This window comes from Tursiops truncatus, chromosome 11 (genome assembly GCF_011762595.2).
Source record: "Tursiops truncatus isolate mTurTru1 chromosome 11, mTurTru1.mat.Y, whole genome shotgun sequence".
Taxonomy (NCBI): domain Eukaryota; kingdom Metazoa; phylum Chordata; class Mammalia; order Artiodactyla; family Delphinidae; genus Tursiops; species Tursiops truncatus.
This window is the reverse complement of record NC_047044.1, coordinates 41,701,635-41,723,870: the sequence shown is the minus strand read 5'-3', so window position 1 is coordinate 41,723,870 and position 22,236 is coordinate 41,701,635. Positions and strand designations below refer to the sequence as shown.

Sequence of the window (22,236 nt, the reverse complement as noted above, 5' to 3'; positions counted from 1 at the left end):
GGATCCCACGTGCCGCGGAGTGGCTGGGCCCGTGGGCCGTGGCCGCTGAGCCTGCGCGTCCGGAGCCTGTGCTCCGCAGCGGGAGAGGCCACAGCGGTGAGAGGCCCGCGTACCGCAAAAAAAAAAAAAAAAAAAAAAAAAAAATGTCAAGAGACTACTTGTTAAGAGGAATATACTCTACCCAGATGTCATTAAATTTAACTTAATTTAGATTCAAGAAAATGAACTAATTCCTAAAACAATATAAACTATCAAACTCTCCTAGCAAGAAGTTTCTATATGGGCAAGTCAATAACCAAAGAAGAAATGAGGAAGTTACCAAAAAATTGTCCCTACAAAGTTTGAATTTAGTAAATTCTTTCAAATTATAAAGGAACAGATAGTTCTGATATACACAACTGTATGTACTATAACATAGAAAAAAGAAGGCCAGCTGCTGAAGTAATTGCAGAAAGTGAGCTATGTACCTGGTATTCAATAAAAATTCTACAAGGGTAGAACACATATTCACTAAAGCCATTTAAACTATAGTCAGGGTAGGGGCATGGAGGGATGGAGGGTTCAGTGGGGAGGGAATAACCCAAATATACGTAACCTTCAGAAGAAAATGATCACCCTCTGAAACAAGCAAAAGATAAAACTAGGCAAAAAAATCAAACCCAAAACCCAAACAAAGCAAGCATCAAGGGATGATTTGTTTGTTTGAATTGTCACAGATTTTAGATTAAGGTTTCCTACTATACATATTTATTTTCCCTTGTACTTAAAAAAGTTTTTGTTAGTATGTTACTTGATCCAAGGTTAAATATCATTACTGACTGACCCTGGACTAAGTATTCTAACTGTATTTGGATGCTTTCTCCTCTTTTCAAAGACTAAAACAAAACAAAACATTATGGCCTAAAATGGTTAGCTGTAGTGGGCAATCATTATTCTGTCTTTTGATAAGTGGTACTTGTGGTAAATTTACACGTACGTGATGAACACTTACATAACATGAGTCATATCTCTATTTATGAATGAGCAAAGAAAAACAACAGAAAAAGAAAGGTCATTACCCAAGTAAAAATGGTAAAATGACCTATAAATTCCTGGCTGAAAACAGCCCAAGACATTGTCTGTATAAAAGCTCACCAGGAAATACTACCTTCCAGAAAAGCATATAGATTGAGACACGGGTAAACTCACCATAGAACTTGGACTTAGCCAGGATACTACCACTAAGGCAAAATCCATCTTTTCGGTTACTAACATAAAAGGCAGATATTGGTGGATGATGGGACACCTATTGAATACAGGAAAAATACATTAAAATATAATAATATAAGCATATTATTGTGATATTATCAAAAGTTCAAGTCTTAAAAGCATACTCTAATAATGAATTAAAAGAAACATTTGGTAAGTAGTAAAATTAAATATTGATGATTATAGTAACCAATCTCCAAGATGTATCTGAAGGAAACCCACCTCCTGGTATTCACACCGTTAAGGTGAGCTTCTCTTACACTGTACCAAAGTTAGTTTGTGTGGAAGTAATAGTATATCACTTCTGAAATTAGGTTATAATGCAGCATGTACCTTGGTGTGTGTGTGTCTCTCTCTCGAAGATCATTAGCTCTGAAAGGCCAGCTTCCATGTTATGAACAACTCTATGGAGAGGCCCATGTGACAAGGAACTGAGTACTCTTGTCAAAAGCCATGTGATGAGCTTGGAAGCAGAATCCTCCAGCCCAGGTAAGCCTTCAGATGATTGCAAAGCTGGCTGATATCTTGACCTCAACCTCAGGAGAGATCCCGAGCCAGACCACCCAGCTAAACAGTTCTCAGATTCCTGAACATCACTGCATGAGATAATAAATGTTTTTTGTCTTAAGCCATTAAGTTTTGAATTTGTTATACAGCAATGAATAACTAATACAGTGGCTATTCTTCATGTAGATTACTGAATAGACCGTAGGAAACTAACAAAAGCTTTAACAAATATTTTAATAATTAATATTGCAAAATGTATACATCATGTTTTTTGAAATGAGACAAAACTAAAATCAAACGCTTCTCAAGCTTCTCAACTTAGTGAAGAATTATAGTGAACTAAAATACAAGACAGTATAATCATTAATTAAAAAAAATTAATACAGATAAGTGGTTTCAATCTGAGGAGTATATCAAAATCTCTTGGGAAGAGGAAGGTTTTTCAAATAACACATAGTCCTCTCATCCTCCTTACATTCTGTATATGAAAGGTAAGCAGGTCAGGATTTGTTTAGATGAAGAATAGCTGGGAAGATATAATAGGGTGGGAGAATTAAATTTAAAAATAATGAGGCAAAAAGTGCAATATCAGATTACCTAATTGTGAATCTGTGGAGGGCTTAAAAAGGCATGTAATTTGAGATAAATTTAGAAAGATATGGAGGACCCTGAATGTCAGAGAAATGGGTGTAAATTTGATTTAGGAACTGGGGAACCATTGAAGTATTTGGTCCAAAAAAAGGAGGGGGGGCAGAGCAATAAAAATAAAGATTTATTTTTTATCGTAGGATTCCATGACTGTAAGAGCGTATGTAGCTTAAGAGTATGGTATTTAGTAGTCAGTACCAAGAGGTTAAAATCTTACCAAATGTTCGCTAGTAAGAAAGGTTATAATCAACAGTGAGTTTACTGAGTTAACATTTTCTATAAAAAAATCTGAATAACTTCCAAATCAGTTTTATTTCTATAACATGGATTTCTAATACCTGTTCAGCAATATAAAAAGTTTTGCTGTTTGTTCTGGGATGAATCCACAAACAACGGAAAGTCTCACCAAGTATAGGATTATAAGGTTTCTTCAGTCCCTAGTAAAAAACATACAAGTTTCAAATTATAAATATGGAAGATTCAAAGTACTAACTTAAACCAGTCAAGATAGGCTTAACTGTATCATCTGGGAACTATCCTTATAAAATTTCCCAGTAGTAACATGAAATAAAATTAAATGACTTCAATCATAATACAGGTCTAAATAACCAAGTATTTTGCAATTCTGCTAACTGAAAGAGGCCCTGCAATGCAATTATTAATAAATAATCTAAAGATAACATAAAGAATAAAGAACACATATAAGGCTATAGAAAGTAAAACAAACATTACCTTTGGCTTTTTATAGAATCCTGACAAATACCATTTTACTACTTTCTTCAAACGGAAATAAGGATTTTCTTCAAGAGCAGCCCTAAAAAATAAAATGATATATGCAAAAATTTTACAGAACATATCACAAATTCTCCCTCATATTAATCAAGTCAACAATTGAATATGAGATATGACTGGAAAGCATAATTCATTTTCAAAATAGATGGCAAAAACAACCATATAAATCAGTTTGCAAGAATCACTTTTCATAATCTGGTTACTATTCTGCCCATTTTTAACCCCATCTTTAGTCTTCAACCTCCCCTATGTGCTACCAACTGATTTTCCAGAGTGAGCTAACTGTACAAATATAACAGATAATCAAAGCATAATTTTCATTTTAAAACAGGCATTTTCAAAAGCCATGACTCACCTGTCCCCTTGCCCTTCTGCTAATTCTATGAACATTGCAAAACACTGATTGTGTTTTTCAGGTGAATTCTGAGTTTGTATATATATATATGCATATATGGCAATTTATTTATATTACTCCCTTCAAGCATGTCTGAAGGTCCAATGTGGTGATTTTTGAAGATGAAGTGTGAGATGGAAGAGGCTAGGCCTAGGCTCGCTGACAACTGTGCCAAGTTGAAAATATTGAACTTTTCGGGAGTTAACATCCCTCTGATTGCTCTCTTCTTTTCTTGGTTTAAATTCTCTTTACTACACAATTTATTTACAGCTTTACATGTATGTAGAATGCACAGTTCAAAACTCAAAGCAATATAAAGAAGTACACAGTCTTGCTATTGCCCCATCTCTCCATACTCTTCCTACTTAACCTCCCATAGGCAACCTTTTTTTTTAGCTGCTTCTTTTTTTTTTTTTGGCCGCACCACGTGGCATATGGGATCTTAGTGCCCCGACCAGGGATCAACCAGGGATCTAACCCGCGCACCCTGCAGTGGAAGCACAGAGTATTAACCACTGGACTGCCAGGGAAGTCCCTAGTTGCTTCTTTTCATATAGTTTTCTTCAAGTATAAAGAAGCAAATATAAATATGTAGTCTTTTTTTTCTTTGGCTGTGTTGGGTCTTCATTGTGGTGCGTGGGCTTCTCAGTGTGATGGCTTCTCTTGTTGCGGAGCATGGGCTTTAAGCACACGGACTTCAGTAGCTGCAGCATGGGGGCTCAGGAGTTGTGGCTCGTGGGCTCTCGAGCGCAGGCTCAGTAGTTGTGGCTCACAGGCTTAGTCGCTCTGCGGCATGTGGGATCTTCCTGGACCAGGGATCGAACCCGTATCCTCTGCACTGGCAGGAGGATTCTTAACCACTATGCCACCAGGGAAGTCCCAAATATGTAGTCTTTTTCTTAAAAAAAAAGGGGAACAAACTAAATGCCTTCTTCTGTATCTTGCTTTTTTACATACACACACACACACTCCTGAAGATCCCTCCAAATCAGTTTATAGAGTTCTTCCTTAGTGTGGATGTACCATACATTACTTAACCAGTCAACTGTGGCTGGACACTTGAGTTATCTAACCTTTTGCTGTTCCAAACCATGCTGCAACAATTTTGTATCTATGTCATTTTGTACATGTGGAGTTGTATCTGTAGGAGATATTCCCAGAAGCAGAATTACTGGATCAAAGGATTGAATACATTTATAATTTTGGTAGATACTGCCAGATGCCTTTCTAATGCACTGTGCTAGTTTGTATGACCCAACAGCAGTCTATGAGTGCCACACAACCTTGGCAACAGTGTGTGTTGCCAGAAGTGCAACCTTTTAATTTGGGAAAATGGTCATCTCTCAAGATCTTACTGTGATTCATAGGAACCTGCCTCATATTCTGAGGGAAATACATTTCTAGATAGATAAAAGGAAGCAGAACTGGGGTATAAAAGCATCTAGATTTTTGGTCAAAGTGATGGATGGAAAATAGATCTTATTATGGTTTGAATTTGCACTTTTCTTATTTTAAGTGAAGTTTACATGTTTAAGGACTTTTTTTTTTTTTTTTTTTTTTTTTTTGCTGTACGCGGGCCTCTCACTGCTGTGGCCTGTCCCATTGCGGAGCACAGGCTCCGGACGCGCAGGCTCAGCAGCCATGGCTCACAGGCCCAGCTGCTCCACGGCATGTGGGATCTTCCCAGACCGGGGCACAAACCTGTGTCCCCTGCATCGGCAGGCGTACTCTCAACCACTGTGCCACCAGGGAAGCCCTTAAGGACTATTTTTATTACTTCATTTTTAAACTGCTTGGTCATTTCCTCCACTTCTTTTTCTATTAGGTTATTGATCATTTTCATTCACTAAGAATTTCTTTTCATAGGATTTCTTTTCATTCACTAAAATAAAAAGAGCCCTTTTTATTTTAGGGAGCTTAACAGTTCATTTATGACTTAATTTGCAAAAATCTCCCCCAGTTTACGAATTATCCTTTGAATCAGCTTGTTTTTTTTCATTCACTAAGAATTTCTTTTCATTCACTAAAATAAAAAGAGCCCTTTTTATTTTAGGGAACTTAACACTTCATTTATGACTTAATTTGCAAAAATCTCCCACAGTTTACGAATTATCCTTTGAATCAGCTTCTTTTTTCTTTTTTTTGCAATGTTCATTAATGCAACTAATAGACTAATAATGCAATGAATAAACTGAATACAGGTATTAATGCAGAATCTAAAAATCAGGTCACAGGGCCAGAACCTAGTATCTTAGAAAACACAGTGCCTTGAAACTGCTGCTGGAATGGGGGCAGCAAGTGAAACTTGGAAAAGTATGATTGTCCAAGAAACTGCTGGGAAAGAGGTAGGCAGCTCCTCCTCCACCTCCCTCATGCCTGCCTTCTTCAGAATTACTCCCAGGATCAGCTGGCAGGAAGAAAAGCAAAGGTGAGAGTGGGGATTTATGCCATGTGCCAGCAGTTAGTAGGATGTTCCCGTTGTGATAAGCTGCACATGCCTCACTGCATGCAGAGAGAATAAGCACAAACAAAAGCAGAAGCCCCAGGATGGGACCTGAAAGAGGACTTAGGTGGGGGAGAACCAAGAATGCCAACCAGCTCTCCCTGTGTTAGGTCAATGCACAGGTCAGGGAGCCTGTGATGGCAGTGCTGTCAAGGCAGGGGCAGAATTCCTGTCTTCCTCAAGCTTGTGATTTCTCCATTTGACCTCATAAATGGAAACATTACAGCAAAGTATTAAACCTGCTTCTTATTAAGGTCAACCACAGAAGTGGTGGAGAAGAGAGAGTGGCATCTCATTTGAGCCTGATTTTGGTACAGCATTACCACTGAAATCAGCACTCTGAAAATACTCGAAAACCATGAAGTATCTTTTATTTTAAGAAATGAGAACTTACTTACTCAGATAGGAAATCTGCATGATAGTAGTAATCTGAAAGTTTATCCAGGAAAGAACGGGGTTCCAAAATAAATGTAGGCAGAACCACCCTGGATAGGTCCATGCCAGGACGGACTTGTTTCAGTAGTGTCCAGATAAGGCTTTTGTTTTCTTCTGACACAGTTTCTGTTTGAGAAGCCTCACCTGCCTTTAGCAATTAACAAAAAATACTGAAATACTATATTTATTTCAGACACATAAATATGTAGATAAGACAGCTCATACTGAAAATATGAATCTTCTCTAAGACTATTCCAAGCAATCTTAAAATGTGAAAATAACCCATTAGGTAATAAGTCAACACCTATAAAATTTAGTAAAAGGGCAGTCGCAAGAGACACTAAATAAAGTGAATGATATATACAAAGAATCCATTACAAAAAAACATTATACTCTATTATTTTATACTATGTTTACTTCTATGCATTAGCAATAACAAGAAAGTTATAAATTCATGTTTCCCTACAATTTACTTTGTACCTGGCAATAACATCAAGGAGTATTTTATTTCAAAAGCAAACCTGAAGATGTAAACTCTAAATTTAATAGAATATATTGGTATTTGTGCCAGTATATGTGTTTAATTGTTTATAAATCTTGATATATTCATATGTATGCAACTTTTAAAATAAAATAGGTATTATATAAATACTATTCTCTTTCAGGAAAAGAAGAAATAGGTCATACAAATATCTTCAATTTCATCTGTAAATTTCCAAGCATTAGAAAACCAAAATCTCTGAAAATCACAGACTGTTACCTCTCCGAGTTCTTCATGGCTCTGTTCAGTGTAGGTAGTCTCCTTTAAAGGCTCAACAGGCTCAGGTTCAATGTATGAGTCATCTTGCCTTTCTGATGTATCTGTGTCACTTTCTTCACTTTTCCCCATCACCTCATTGTCAGACTCATCATGCTCTTGATCATTTTCTTTATCAGATTTATCAGAATACATATCTTGGTCCTTAAAATGCTGCCGTTCAATTTCACTATCATTTAACCTTAAGAGAAAGAATTATTAGGAGGAAGGATAAAGGAGGTTAAGAATATTTAATTTATAAATAAGAAGGATATGTAACACTTACTGAGAATTTACTATGTGAAGGGTACCATTCTAAGTGTTTTATATAGTTTAACTCATTTAATCATAAAATAGCCCTAAAAGTAAAATCATTACTCTCACTTCACAGATTAAAAAATGGAGGCACAGAGAAATTAAATTAAAACCTGGAAAATGCTAAAAGATGACACTCTGAGCTCTTTGCTTCTCTATCCTTTAGGTCTAAAATTTTCCAAAAGCAAAATTTTATACTATTTCTTGCTAGATTTTTTCCTTAGTTTTACAAACATCATCACTTGAATCAACCTATCACTTCTGGTCTAAAGAAAAACTTCAAGACAAGACCACTAGATTCTCAAGTGAACACAAATGAATTATGACTTTCTACCTGTAAAGGTCTCCAAAGTCACTCATAATAAGTCCAAAAATAAAAGGAGAAATGTATAAGGTAATTACATCGATTTAATACTGGACTGAGGACTTCCTTGGTGGCACAGTGGTTAGGAATCTGCCTGTCAATGCAGGAGACATGGGTTTGATCCCTGGTTCGGGAAGATCCCACATGCCGCAGAGCAATGAAGCCTATGCACCACAACTACTGAGCCTGCATTCTAGAGCCCGTGAGCCACAACTACTGAGCCCCTGTGCCACAACTACTGAGCCTTCACCCTAGAGCCTGCGCTCCGCAACTACTGAAGACTGCGCACCTAGAGCCTGTGCTCCGCAACGAGAGGCCACCAAAATGAGAAGCCTGCGCACCACAATGAAGAGTAGGCCCCGCTCACCGCAACCAGAGAAGGCCCACGCACAGCAACGAAGACCCAACGGAGCCAAAAGAAAGAAAGAAAAACAACTGGATAGGCTTAACCCTGAAAAAAAAACTCTATGGAGAACTGGAAATGGAAATTTCAGCTTAAGGAAATGAACCTATGGCCTAAAATTGTTAAGCTGCCATACCCAACCTTATTCTTACTTACAAGACTAGGGTTACTATTCTGCACAAAAAGGAAACAAGTTTTTTAAAAAAATCACTTCCAGAATCAAACATTTTTTTAGAAATTTCTCATTTAAGAAAGTATCTGTGGGTTTCGTTTGGTATAAAAAATTTGTAAAGTACTTTACAAAAGAATACATGGTGCCGTTATATATAGTAATTGACATTTTAACAATGCTGAGATAAGTTTAACAGAGTAGTCCTATTTGATTCTCTTTTAGTCTCTATTTTTCCAAAATCTTCTTATGTTTGGATTTTAATCAGACAACTTCTAACAGAAATTCATTTTTTAGAATACTTATTTTCTTTTTTCTCCTTTACAATCATATATTGCTGTCTTTGCTTTCTTACCATCTAGTCTCTCCTTAATCCCTCACAATCTGTTTTTTATTTTCTCTTTTATTTTGTTTTATCCTCTCTCCCCTTTGGCAACCTGTCCAGTTTCAAGACTTCATCATTTCTATTTGATGATTTCTGTTTGATGATTTCCCATGCATGCAAGAATAAGCTTCAGATTCATGTTTTTAAACGCTTGGTTGACCACATCTATATATACTGGGACCACTGCATCCTCAACATATCCAATATTTAATATATTATCTCCCAAATATGGTCCTTTTAAAAATTTTTTATCATCTTCCCAGTTACTCAGGCTTAAAACTTGGTAATCTTTTTTTAACTTTACCCGTTTCCTGTCTCTTACATCCAAGGAGACTCTAAGTCTCGAAGGTAGGCTCCCATCCTTCCTCATCTCTGCAACATCAGTTCCTAGCTCATTTTCTGTCATATATCCAAATGAACGTGTTCATATGTTGATTCTACTTAATGGTAAAATCTGTTATATTGATCCTCTCCCTGATTCCCTAGCTGGATATTATGTTTTCACCCTCTAAATTCTCCTGATCCTATATTACCCTAAGACATCTCTCCTTTGGTTGTTTATGTCATTCTTTTCTTCCTATTATTTATAGTTGCCTGGCATTTTATCGCTTTCAAGCAAAACAAAACAAAACATCTCTCTAGGATTACATAGCTAGTAAACTGTTATACTGGATTCAAATTTAGGATCATATCTGATTCATTTTCCTATTCACAATGTGGTGAATTACAAAGAAAAGTGTATGGTATCTTACACAGAAAAGAGACTCAAAATTTTTTAATGAATAAATACGTGAAGCAGATGAATTTTAAGATCCCCAAATAAGAGCATTTAAGGATTACCTGGTATTCTATAATACCAGGGGAAAAGGCCCCAACAAAAACCCATTCCTATATCAGGTGCACCTCCCTCCCCCTCATCCTATCAGACTCCTACACTAGGATAAAACAAAGCTCCAGATTATAGATCTGCAAAGAAAGGATGTAAAAGATAAGGTAATGGTGGTTTTATTTATTTATTTATTTTTGGCAGTTTTAAAAGAGAGTAAAGAAAAAGAGTCAAACAAAACGATAGGAAAAAAAAAAAAAAGTTCAGCTCCGCTTACAGGGAAGCGAGGAGAGAAGCAGTCTAACTTTGAGGAGGGTAACATCAATGCTGACAGAAATAAATGGCTGCAGAGAAGCTGAGGGCTGAGGCCAGGGAGGAAAAGCTGAGGGCTGGGGCCAGGCAGGAAAAGCGGAAGTCTATTTTTCCTGCAAAGCAACAGAAGAGATCTGAACCTCAACCTTCGTTTCCTTGAAGAAAATTTTTTTTAGTATTAACTACAATGAATGCTTCAGGGGAAAAAAAAAACACAAATAGGATACAGTCCCAATTTGAAACACAATATAATAGGAGAATTCCACAAATACCAGGTAGAATAAGTCAAGTCCATTATAGAAAAAACAAAAAAGTGCTAATAGAACAACAGTAGAAGGACGGATTACATCTCATTTTTATGAGGCAAAGAAAGGCTTCACATATGATATAATATTTGAGATTGAGATTGGCCTTGAAGAACACAGGAGTATGACGGAAGAAAAGAGCAAGGAGGACTAGACGTCATTCTTAATTGACGGAACACCAGGCACAAAGACAAGGTAGTTAGCATGGTTGTATTTAGGAAAGAACAAGTAATTCATATTAGCTGGAATCAAGGAAATAACTCTCTACACCTCACCAGAGCAACTCAACAAATTTTAAACCAGGCCATAGGGGTTTAAAGACAGCTAAGTTTCAATCCTAGATACAATACAAAAATTCTAGGCCTGCCAACTAACCTAGTGAATAACACAGTCTCGAAAATAATCACCAAATTAGTGGCAATATCTACTTACTGGAAGTTATCACCACTGTGGAGACTGTTAGCACGTAATAAGCCATACAAAGTCACATGTGTGCTCTCTGATGAGATGCTCAGGTCATGTTCCTTTCCCTCCCTGATCATTGTACGTTTAAGAAGACTAGAACATTTCAAAGCCAACTCCAAAGCATCCATCCAGCACCTTCCTAGAAAAAGACAGATTCATAAATAGTATAATTCAAGAAACTAGAAAAACTAGCATCCATCTTAATTTAACACTGTTAACTTTTAAACATACTATTATTTCTCTCAGAAACATGCACTGTAAAAATTAATTAGAATATAAAATCCTGCCAGGATGTCTTAATGCAATTTTTCAGTTTAATAAGTGCTTTTTACATTCTAAATATCTAGAAACCACTGGTAAATAAATAGCATTAACATACATTAGAAAATACATCTAATCTAAAATAAATGTACTTTATTTTTAAAAGCTTCAAACATTAACATGTAGAATAACTGAAGGTACCAAAAAGGTACATGAAATATACCTAAGGGATTATGTTTCTACTATAAACAAACTATCTAAAATAATATTTTGTTGTTGACAGGACATCTATCCCAGGTTTAGCACCAAAATTTTAAGTCAGAAAAATGCCTGTCTAATACTGTTATTAACTGCCATATTAGTTAGTAGAAACATTAATAACTTAATTTTGTGTGTGTGTGGTTGACTCTATGTATTTTAATTTTTGTTTATATTCGACTATAGTTGATTTACAATGTTGTGTTTCAGGTGCACAGCAAAGTGATCCAGTTATACATATACATATATCTATTCTTTCTGAAATTTTTTTTCCCATTTAGGTTATTACAGAATATTGAGCAGAGTTCCCAGTGCTCAACAGCGCTCAGCAGTAGGTCCTTGTTGGTATCTATTGTAAATATAATAGTGTGTATATGTCAATCCCCAAACTCCCAATTTATCCCTCCCCCCAATAACTTTATTTTTTTTAAATTAAAATTTAGAAAAGTACTAGTAGAAAAAAAATGTTAATTACTCTTAAAAGTCATATACATTTGTTTCAAGATATGGTGGCAATATCAGCCACATAAATCGTTTTCATAATGAAAGCTCATGCCTATGATATTTTAATTTAAAAAACCATCATCTAGTGAAAGTAAAGTTTAGAAGGTTACATGATTCCCTAGGCTAAGCTAGTCTACACTATAAAACATAAAAGTGAAGAAAAAATCCATTATCAATTATTAAAGTTTTAAAGTTACCTTGCTTTCATACAAATTATACCCTCCCTATATTTGTTTCAGGAATTAAATATTAAGTAATAAAGTACAGAATAGAAGTTTGTGTTTGAACGTCTTATGCAAAAAAGCAAAATAGTGTATACAGTGTCATGTTAATATTTAATGATAAAATATAAATAGTATTAAATGTACTTCTAAAATGACAAAACTTAATGAGTTACCACAGAGAATGCTAATCAAGTCAAAAAGGTGTTAATATGTCAATAAAGGATGAAGAAGAAAACTCCAGGCTGCTAGTTTATCACTCAATTATATAATGCTTCCTTCCTATTAGATTTCCCCATTTGTCAACCAAGTTGATGATATATTTAGTGTTCTAGGCAATTTATGATTATAATACGTCTGCTGCAAATTCCATACTAAATGCAGATTTCCCAAAGGAAAATGCAGTGATCTATAAAAGTATAGATCTATAAAAGTATATAGTATATTTTTAAGTGACTCTTAAAAATAAGGACCAAAATCCAATCCATCTTTTGTATTTACCATCTGACTCTGAAGTAGCTCGGATGATCAAATAACTGCTAGGTAAGGGCTGAGTTATGGATCCAACTGCTTCACCTTTTGGACCCTTAAAAGCAGAATAAACAAAATAAATGGTGTACAGTATTATGAGATCTCAACTTTATATTATTCATAATTATCTGTAATAATCTAAGTGAGGCATGGATTATAATTTTTAAAAACAAACAAGCTTTAATTTCATGCTTCTTAAGAAAGCAAATGTTAAGTACTGAGGAAAGCTTTCCTCTTCCACAAAATTTACCTCCTTACCAGAAAACTGAACTTATAGTTAACATTAAGCATTATCTCTGCATATTGTTCACATATTAAAGAGAAACCTAAAATTTCCCATATGAGACCAAATTTTAATTTAACAGAGAATTTCCATACTACAGAAACTATTAGATGAGAAATACTAAATTTCTGGAAGCCTAAAGAAACAGCTGGAAACTTATAAGAAAAAGAGAAATGAATTTTTACTAGGTCCAGGGAAAAATAATTTTTTAAGTTGTCAAAGAATAAAATGGATTTTAAGAAGCATAAACATTAGGAGGTAAAGATGGACATTTAAAGTGAAAAAAGTAGAAACAAATCAATACGATTTTAACAAATCCTATAATATCCCTTGGGTATTTTCAAATGGCTTTATAATTTATGGTCTAGTTCCTAGAACCAGTATAGAGTAGGACCTTGAGTCAGACTGCCTGGGTTTCAATCTTGATTCCATACTAGAAAAATTACTTAAGTAACCTCTTTAGGCCTCAATCTCTTTATCTGGGTAATGGGGGATATTTGTATCCTCCTTACAGGAAATTTGTATCCTCCTTATCTCGTACCTTACAGGCACGAGAATTAAAAAAAGATTCCATATAACATGCTGAAAAGAGTCTCTGACTCAAAGTAAAAAGTTATAAACATTACTCTTTCCTAAGCATAGACATTGACTTTTAAGCTGCTTAAACAATGTCCTAAGTAGGTTTTGCTTGTGAAGAATATTCTGATGTTCATATAATTGTACAAATTTCCCTCCCACCAATATCTGGAATGAAATAACTTGACATTATAAGTATCTTTTAATGATTTTAAAATTCATTATAATTCTTACAATGCCTAAAAATAGTAGTAAAGAATAAATAATATACATATAAAAGATTTTGAAAGTAATTTTTTTTCACTTTAGAATGACATGATACAGAAATACCAGAGGTTTCATGGGTTAAATTCTTTCCCCTGTGGGAAGTATATAATCTCAGAATAAAACTAACTCTGTAATCCTAAATTTATTCCTGCTATGATTCCACACTACTGAAATAAAGGTTAAAAGCCCAGGTCTTTTCCTAGGTGTCTGTATATTGCCTAATTAAGCAATACCCAACAAATTAAAAAGCTGAAGCTACATTTAGTTCTAATCTCAATTAGGTTGTTTACCTAAAGGAGGAGTCCCAAAACCTTTATTCAAGTGTAATTGACTTTAGAAACTAAAACAATGATCCCTTTGTAAAAACTTAAGCTAGACTCATTTATTCAGTTAGCATGTACTGCCTGTCTACTGTTTGTAGAATTCCTTAGTATAATAGTCTATCAAATAGAGCATTTCTATTTTCTTGATTGTTTGTTTTTAAAACAAGGAGTGACCACGGTAATGCTTTTTAGTTATAAAAGCATTAGAGCTCCATCTTCAAAGAAAGCTACCTCTCAAAAATATGTAGGACTGCTTCTGCTTATAGGCTTCCTATCACATATCTACATCACTACAGGAAAGACCACCAAAATAAATGGCAGCTTCTGTTCTAGGGAGTCTGACAATTTGATAAAGAGAAGAACACTCACAGTAAACAGGATACAATATTACAAAGCAAAGCTGGTAATTGCAAAGTAAAAGAACAGTACAAACAATCCCTACAGACAAGAGATAATAAGGTACAATATAAATTTGGGAAGCATTTTCTGGAGAAATTTTTAACTTAGATCTTAAAGGTAAACTAAGCATTTTGGTGCACATTTCATCGTGGGTAGAAACAGAAAGAGGAATAATGTGATTGAAGACAAAAACAAATTTATAAGTTCTGGCAGAGGACAGCAATCATTAATCATTCATTGATTTATCTCAGTTCTACTTATAGATTGTCATCTTTACCTCTCACCTATATAACAAGTGCTTACTTACCTTCACTGCCCAAATGGACTGCTCCAAAGGATGGAAAAGTTTAAAACAAAAGCCATCCTTTTTTGATGGACGCTCAATGATCTCACAGGCATTCAGAAGAACTGTTCCTACCCATTGACCATTTTTTTGGGTTTTATAGATCAGTAGCACACCAGGTTTCAACACACACCACAATTTGGTCCAGCTCTTTAGAGTACCACGAATCTACAAAAATATAAGTTTATTTAAGAAATAAACCTTTGTTTCTCTGCTCCACAAGACACTAACCAAATAGAGGCAAATAGGGTATTTTAATCTAAAATTTCCATAAAGTGTACACTTTAAATTCACTAGGTGTATGTTTGTTAAGCTACTAAATAGCAAGCACTGGAAATAAATGTGAAAACAGCATGACTCCTGCTTCTGAGGAACTTAAATTCTAGTGGGAGACTGCATCAACAATTTCAAAACAATGTACCAAGTAGAATGGTTTTCCTAGCCTTCCTGGCCAGGTCAGGGGCCATTAAAATATACTTTCCTAGTATAGGATATGGAGCTTAAAGACTTAGTAAGTAGAGCCAATATAAGTCAGAAGGTGTTTTCAGAATAATATCGAAGAAGACCCCCATATTACTTGAACTATCAAGGAAACTATCACTAGACTTTTGTTTTAGTAAGAAAACTTCCATGACAGATCCCATAAGGATTTTAGTTTGGAGGTTGTACCTATCCTTGGGGAAGGTGAAAAGCTTTCACTGCTGGGGTGATTTTTAGGTGAAAGCCAGGTACTAAAACTTCCTGGGAGTCAGGGTCTTACAAGACCATTCTCAAAGTTAGTATTAGGCTAAAATATTCCTACCAAATATCCTACAGATAAGAATGATAAAGAGGATAGAGTGACTAAGATGACAGGAAATAAAAGTAAGTGGAAATAACCAGAGGCTAAAAGAATAAGGAATAGAAATAGCAATATGTATGTTGTTCTGCAAATTAATGCTTTTCAAATGGTAACTTTTACACTAAATTTGACTCATATCTTCTCCAAAATGCAAATATACCAAGTCTACAATAATACTAAATGATAATTTGAACAGCAAACAAAATATTTCTTTACAGGACATCAATGAGACCAGCGGTCCCCAAACTTTCTGTCACCAGGGACCGGTTTCGTGGAAGACAATTTTTCCACAAAGAGGGGGGATGGTTCAGATGGTAACACAAGCGATGGGGAGCGGCAGATGAAGTTTCGCTCGCTCGTCCGCCGCTCACCTCCTGCTGTGCGGCCCGGTTCCAAACAGGCCGCGGACCGGTATTGGTCCGTGGTCTGGGGGTTGGGGACCCCTGGATTAGACTATATCATGTCACACAAATCAAAACGCCTTTTTAAAAGAACTGCTATCCATATTTGATGTTACTTGATGTCAAGAGAGACAACATTAAGGTTTCTTCTCTCCATTAAGACTGGAACATAGATCCTCCGGGATACAATCAACAGTTTCTTCATCAGTGAAAAACAATCAACCTAGGAGATGTTTTTGTCTTGCAGGCTTTTAGGTGCACTCTGGGCTTTCCTATTCCAGTTGGTAAATATCCAGCATTTGAATTCAAGAGTCAATACAAACTGACCTTCAACCAATCAGCCATAACAATAACAGAGGGATCTGTGATTGTACTGAGTAACTCCTTTGTGGCTCTTTTCTTTTCTTCTCGGTAATTTTTCTTTTGTACCTATTTTACAGAAATAATAGAAAAATTAAAAATTCATTAGAAATAGGCAATTTCTCTCCAATTTTTTAGCTCCATAGTATGTAAAAAAATTTACACTCTAGAATAAAATTCTAAACCTCTTTTAGAATTCTAGCATCTTAGGACAGACCTTTTTTTTTTAAGAGCTGGTAGAAATTTTTAGAAAAGCAAGGTTAGAATCTAGTTTTTCTGATCACTAGTCCAATTCTCTGTATATTTTTAAAGAATTTTACGTTTTTAAAATTACACAGTACATGAATACAAACTCATGGTAAAAATTTCAAACAACACAAAGCTAAAAGCCGTTTTTATTATACCCTCTCCTATTCCGATTCTCAGAATTGATCACTGTTAACCTTCAGGAAAACACTATCCTTTCAGGCCTCTTCTATGTACACAACCTACAGAAATATACTTTTGTGTTTGTTTTTGTTTTTTTAAACACATAAAAAAGGTTCTCCTATTCAATATTTTTTGGAGCATTTCAATTCTCTTTCCATTCCATGTCTACCTCATTCTTTTAACTGCTACATAGGATTCCTAGTATGAATAAAATAATAAGAGGTAACATTTACGAGACACATTCTGCGTACCAGTCACTGTTGTAAGCACTTTACATGTATTACCTCATTTAATACTCACAATAACCTTGGGAAGTAGGACTATCATTATCCTTATTTTACAGATGAGAAAACTGAGGCACAGAGAGTAAATTGCCCAGGATCACATAGTTAGTAATTCATGGAGGCAGAATTCAAATAGAGGCAGCCTGGCTCTAAAACACATGCTTTTAAGCACCATGCTATACTACTTCTATAATTTTTCTTAACATATTCTCTTACTGATGGAAATCTACTCTGTTGTCAGTTTTTCATATCACAAACAATGCTGTAGTTATTTAGGACTGGCAATTTTTCTCTCTTTTCTGACACTAATATATAACATATAAATAACTAAGAAACTACAACATTGAAACTAATTCATTCAAATTATCAAAGTTTTACCCTTCATAAGTCACTCCTGAGATAATTTGGGAAAGTAGCAGTAAAGCAATCTTATTATTTATTGCTTTGTTGTTGTTCACAAAGGGGAGAAGATAACCTATCAGTGACTTTTTATAAACTAAAACACAAAATTTTCCTAGTTGCATTTAATGGTGAAGAGACTACATACACACAAGAAATTTTAATAATTATACAGTCAAAAAGTTTTCACTTTGGTCTTTGTTAATATGCATATCTGAATTAACAGATTTCATATAGGACTGTAAATGCAGATACGTATAGGATCAGATATGGAAAAAAAGAGGGGCAAAACAGACTATATGGGAATCAAGAATCAATTGGAAAGCATGTGTTCCTTAAACTCCAGGATCTGTGGCCATTCTGGAAGGCAGGCCCAGTATAACCTATTTCTTAGGAGAAGCTGGAAATCTGGACTTGTAATTGTTGGCTCAAATTTTTAAAACACTGTGTAGGTCAAACAAAATATATATTACCTGTGGGCCAAATTCAGCCCATGATCTAGCAGTTAGTAAACTCAAATTTCAAAGGGCAGCAGAGCTTCCCGTTATGTTCTATAACGCAGTGGCGTGCTTGACTCAAGTACAGCTGTGCAGAGATATCCAGTCCTCAGCACCCGCACCCCAGGTGAGGGCCAGAGTAGCACTGGGACAGTCATCAAAGAGTCTTTTCAGTTGACTCCAGCATGCCATACAAACATTAATATTTTTTTTCTTCCTTTAGGATTACAAATACTTATTTCTTTATCTTATTTCATAACTGTGGAAACTAACCTTGAGAGATTCTTTTTTTGTAAGCTTGCTTGAAGCTGAACTATCCTTCTCCGAGCCATTATAAAGTTTAGATTCAGACTGAAATCACATGGAAATGAAGAAAAGAGAAATAATAATTAAAATCGCCACTTATTCTACACACACATATGGCACATAAAAACTAATGTTAAAACTATGTTTGTGACATTCTTCCCATTCATTGCTGTGATTTAGGCAAATGTCAATTTTCAAATACTGATTTTCCCTTTACAGTATTTGGGTTTGAAAACTAATCCACATTAAAGCCACAAAAATAAAAACTTATCAATAAATTAATTTACAATGTGAGGTTAAATAAGATCATTTATAAATCTCTGCCTTATATTTTTCAGGGTATTTCTGAAAAATACAATTATTTACTTATTCTTAGGACAAATGTATCCAAAGCAGTGTAATTTTTTAAGTTGAAATATTCTAAAAAACAAAAATCTTCTAGCAAGTTGCTGTACACATTGCCCTGTTGCTACTCCTTCTCCAAAGGGGATAAATACAAACATCTTCAGAAACAAGTAATGAAACACCCTAAGTTGTACAGTGTTTAAAAATCAATATTCCTAGCACCTACTTCTTCCTAACTATCCAGTGCCCCTAAATTATTACTAATGTCTTAAACTTGTTTCCAGACTTTGTTTATACTTGATATTTCAATTTGATCCTCATAAGAACCTTGAAAAATAGGCCTAACAAGTGGTTTTATCTCCATTTTACAAATCATGAAAGGGAGGCTCAGGGACGTTGATTTTCTAAACAATCAATCAACAGCAGGGATCAGAACCCGGGTCTCCTAATCCAGCACTCTTTCAAGGAGACTACTTTCTTCCACCAGAGTAGAAGAATATAGAACTAAAAGCTGCTTCTATAAATCCTGGAACAATTAAATTAAACATATTCCTTCACTGTTCTGTGATTTTCATTTTTACCTATTGTTAGACATGGGAGAAGGTACTTAAAGTTTGTAGCATTACTCCCAGTGCCAGGAAAGTATATGGGGCTTGATCCAAATGGTAGCTTTCAAGTGTTTAATGGCCAGATCTACATAATATCACTAGATGTGATCAAGGATGAAAAACTTTGGGTACAAACTCCCTCACTAAATTTTAAGATCCATGAGGACAGGGACCATGTTTATTCATCAATTATAGCCAGCTATCACCTGCGGAAAAGGAAGGGCTCAATAAATACCTTTGGAATTAATAAAATGAAAATGAAACTAGCATTTGCAGCTCATCTCTCCTAAAAATGCCTCCACTACTTAGTACAAAATACGAATTATTATGTTGATGGTAATAACTGGCTGAACTGGAAAGGAACTGCAAACTACACTCAATGTAGAAGGTGGGGATTAACCTAATTAAATTTTTGTTGAAGTTACTCCTTTGAGAACTGGCCTTGAAACATCATATTGCTTACTCCCATGATGATAGGATATATTGTGATACTAAAACCATTCCACAAAAGTTCTCAAGCCAAACAGGTCTCTGTCCTCTCCTTGCCACTGGAAACTCAAAGATGACATGGCTACTGTCAGAGGAATATAATGGTTTCTATTTCCCACAGCTTAATAGGAAAATGTGTATTATAATGTACTTTTTAGATACTATTAAGTGAAGAATACTAATAATATTAGCTTAAAAGTTAATGAAAATGAATGACTGTTTAACTCTTTACCAAGTACTATATAAGTACTTTATATGTTCTGCTTCATTTAATCCTCAAAGCAACCTTATGAGATAGTTGTAGTTCCTCCTTTTGCTAATAAAGAAACTAAGACTAACAGATTAAATAACTTCCTAAAGTCACAGAGTCATAAGTAGACGATCTGGGATTTGTACTCTGGTGTGCCTAATTCTCAGTCTCATGCTCTTAGCCATCTCATCACATTTATTTCTCACCTTTTAAAACTGTTCATATAGAATCTTAGACTCAAATTTAAGACTTATCTTTACGAACAACAGGAAATCTATTTCCCTAGACATGACAAGATCTGGCTTGGAGATTCCTAAACGATTCTAGTATATAAGGGACCAGCAGGCCAGATGGCTGTCACATGAGCTTGGTAGATTACAGCACACATACTTCAAGGAATCCTTGCCATACTGTGTAGCTAGTTCTGAAAAAAGAAAAAAAGGATCTAGTGACCAAGTTCTATAGTCTTTTCAATGAAATACTACCAAAGTTTTCTGAATCAACAAGTTACCTTTTAAATACCAAGAATCATAAACTGTTTTTTTGTTGGAAATATTTTACTAAACTAAGTTTCCTCCTTTTATAAACTTACTGACCACTATTTTAATGATGATACCTTATGGGCTGTGCAACTATGGGAAGTTATTCAATCTCTTCCAGTCTTAGTTGCTCATTTATAAAATAAGGATATTCCTACCAAGTCATAGGGTTGCTTTGAGGGGTAAATGAGGTAGTGTGCATGATGTGTTTAACACAGTACTTGGTATACTGTGTTTCAGGTTTGTGACTATCCTCTAGATTGCAAGTGTTGACAAAAATATGACCTTTAGATAAATGGAACATTAACATATGAGAACACTTTCGACTTGCTTTGAAAACTATAAAATACTGCAGATATAAGGAATAATAACAATAATGATAAGTTACTATGACTCTATCAGATATTTTGATTTGGAAAGTTTTTTTTTTTTTAAATGTCCAAGGAAATATATTTTTTACAGCAAGAGGTAGATGATTTAGCAAACCTACAGCTAAGCAGACTGATGGCTGGAGAATCAAGTCAAGATCTCAGCTCAGAAACCCCTTATCCTTGTAATAGCATTCCTTTTATCCCACTAGAAATATTATTCATGCTGGCAATTCCTTTCATTGAGATGGACAGTTAAAAATTTATTTAAAAATGCTAAAAGGAAGATGGGATGATCTGATTAACTGATTTCTCCAATTCACTCATTTACAGGATGCCTGAGAAACAGGAACTGCCTTTATTTTTAAAATGGTGGGGGTTGGGGGGAAGAAGGATACCGTAAATTCAGTGACCAAAATGACAGTACTGATACTTTCTGCATCAAATTCATACAAGTATAAGGTTAAAATTATTTAATGGTCTCAGTTATGCAGATCGATCATAGAAGGAATAACAAGATTTTGCTTCCCAAAGTTACTTAGGTAAGAACAAAATCTTCAGAATTCCATGAGAATAAGGTTTGATGATAAATGTATAAATTTTAGGATTGTTCTGAAAAACAAAAGAGTGGAATATATGTTAAAATATATAAGGACAAACTAGTGACTATGTATCTCTTAAGCTAACAGAATAAACCAAGATTAAATCTAAGGTAAGATAGAATCAATAAGATTCAGCTCTTGGAAAATAACAGAATGAGTACAATTTTACTTACACCAAATAGTTACCACGTCAAGAAGCCTATTCATTCACTGTAGTTCTTTATTCAAAGTAAGAAAAACGAATTCTCAAACACCTATTATTAATCAAGTACTTCATGAGGCACTTACAGCATCACAATCTGAGAGTTAGATCTTACCTCTTTTGTACAGATAAGAAAATTGAAGCCACTTTGAATTCTAGCTCTACCATTTTGACCCTTGAGAGTTATTTAACTTCTCTAAGCTTCGGTTTGTTCACTAATAAAATGGGGCCAATAATACCTGTCTTCTAGTATCCTTAAGAGAGTTAAAAGGACACTTAGCAAGCTCTTAGTACAAAGTAGCTATTAATGTCATTATAATTAGCATCTAAGAAGTCACAGGTATTATATGACAGTCAAGATTCAAACTCACTTTTTTGACCCTAAAGCAGTGAATGCTTGCTGTGCAGTAGAACTTTCTGAATAACAGAAATATTCTATATCTGAGTAGTCCAATATGGTAGCCACTAGCTATATGTGGCTAG

General features: G+C 34.9%; 1 protein-coding gene across 5 annotated transcripts in view; it reads right to left on the bottom strand.

The window, feature by feature from the left end:
- OSBPL8 (oxysterol binding protein like 8) overlaps window positions 1–22,236 on the bottom strand; it is a 189,643-nt gene that overhangs the window by 33,772 nt on the left and 133,635 nt on the right. For all 5 annotated transcript variants that reach the window (XM_019952713.3, XM_019952714.3, XM_073788387.1 and 2 more), the window contains 10 exons: window positions 18,318–18,395; window positions 16,403–16,504; window positions 14,798–15,001; window positions 12,613–12,697; window positions 10,835–11,006; window positions 7,288–7,525; window positions 6,491–6,675; window positions 3,136–3,217; window positions 2,742–2,840; window positions 1,189–1,285 (listed from right to left, as the gene is read on the bottom strand). In XM_019952713.3, the coding sequence (XP_019808272.2) occupies window positions 1,189–1,285; window positions 2,742–2,840; window positions 3,136–3,217; window positions 6,491–6,675; window positions 7,288–7,525; window positions 10,835–11,006; window positions 12,613–12,697; window positions 14,798–15,001; window positions 16,403–16,504; window positions 18,318–18,395 (1,342 nt within the window). The remainder of the gene's footprint in view (window positions 1–1,188; window positions 1,286–2,741; window positions 2,841–3,135; window positions 3,218–6,490; window positions 6,676–7,287; window positions 7,526–10,834; window positions 11,007–12,612; window positions 12,698–14,797; window positions 15,002–16,402; window positions 16,505–18,317; window positions 18,396–22,236) is intronic.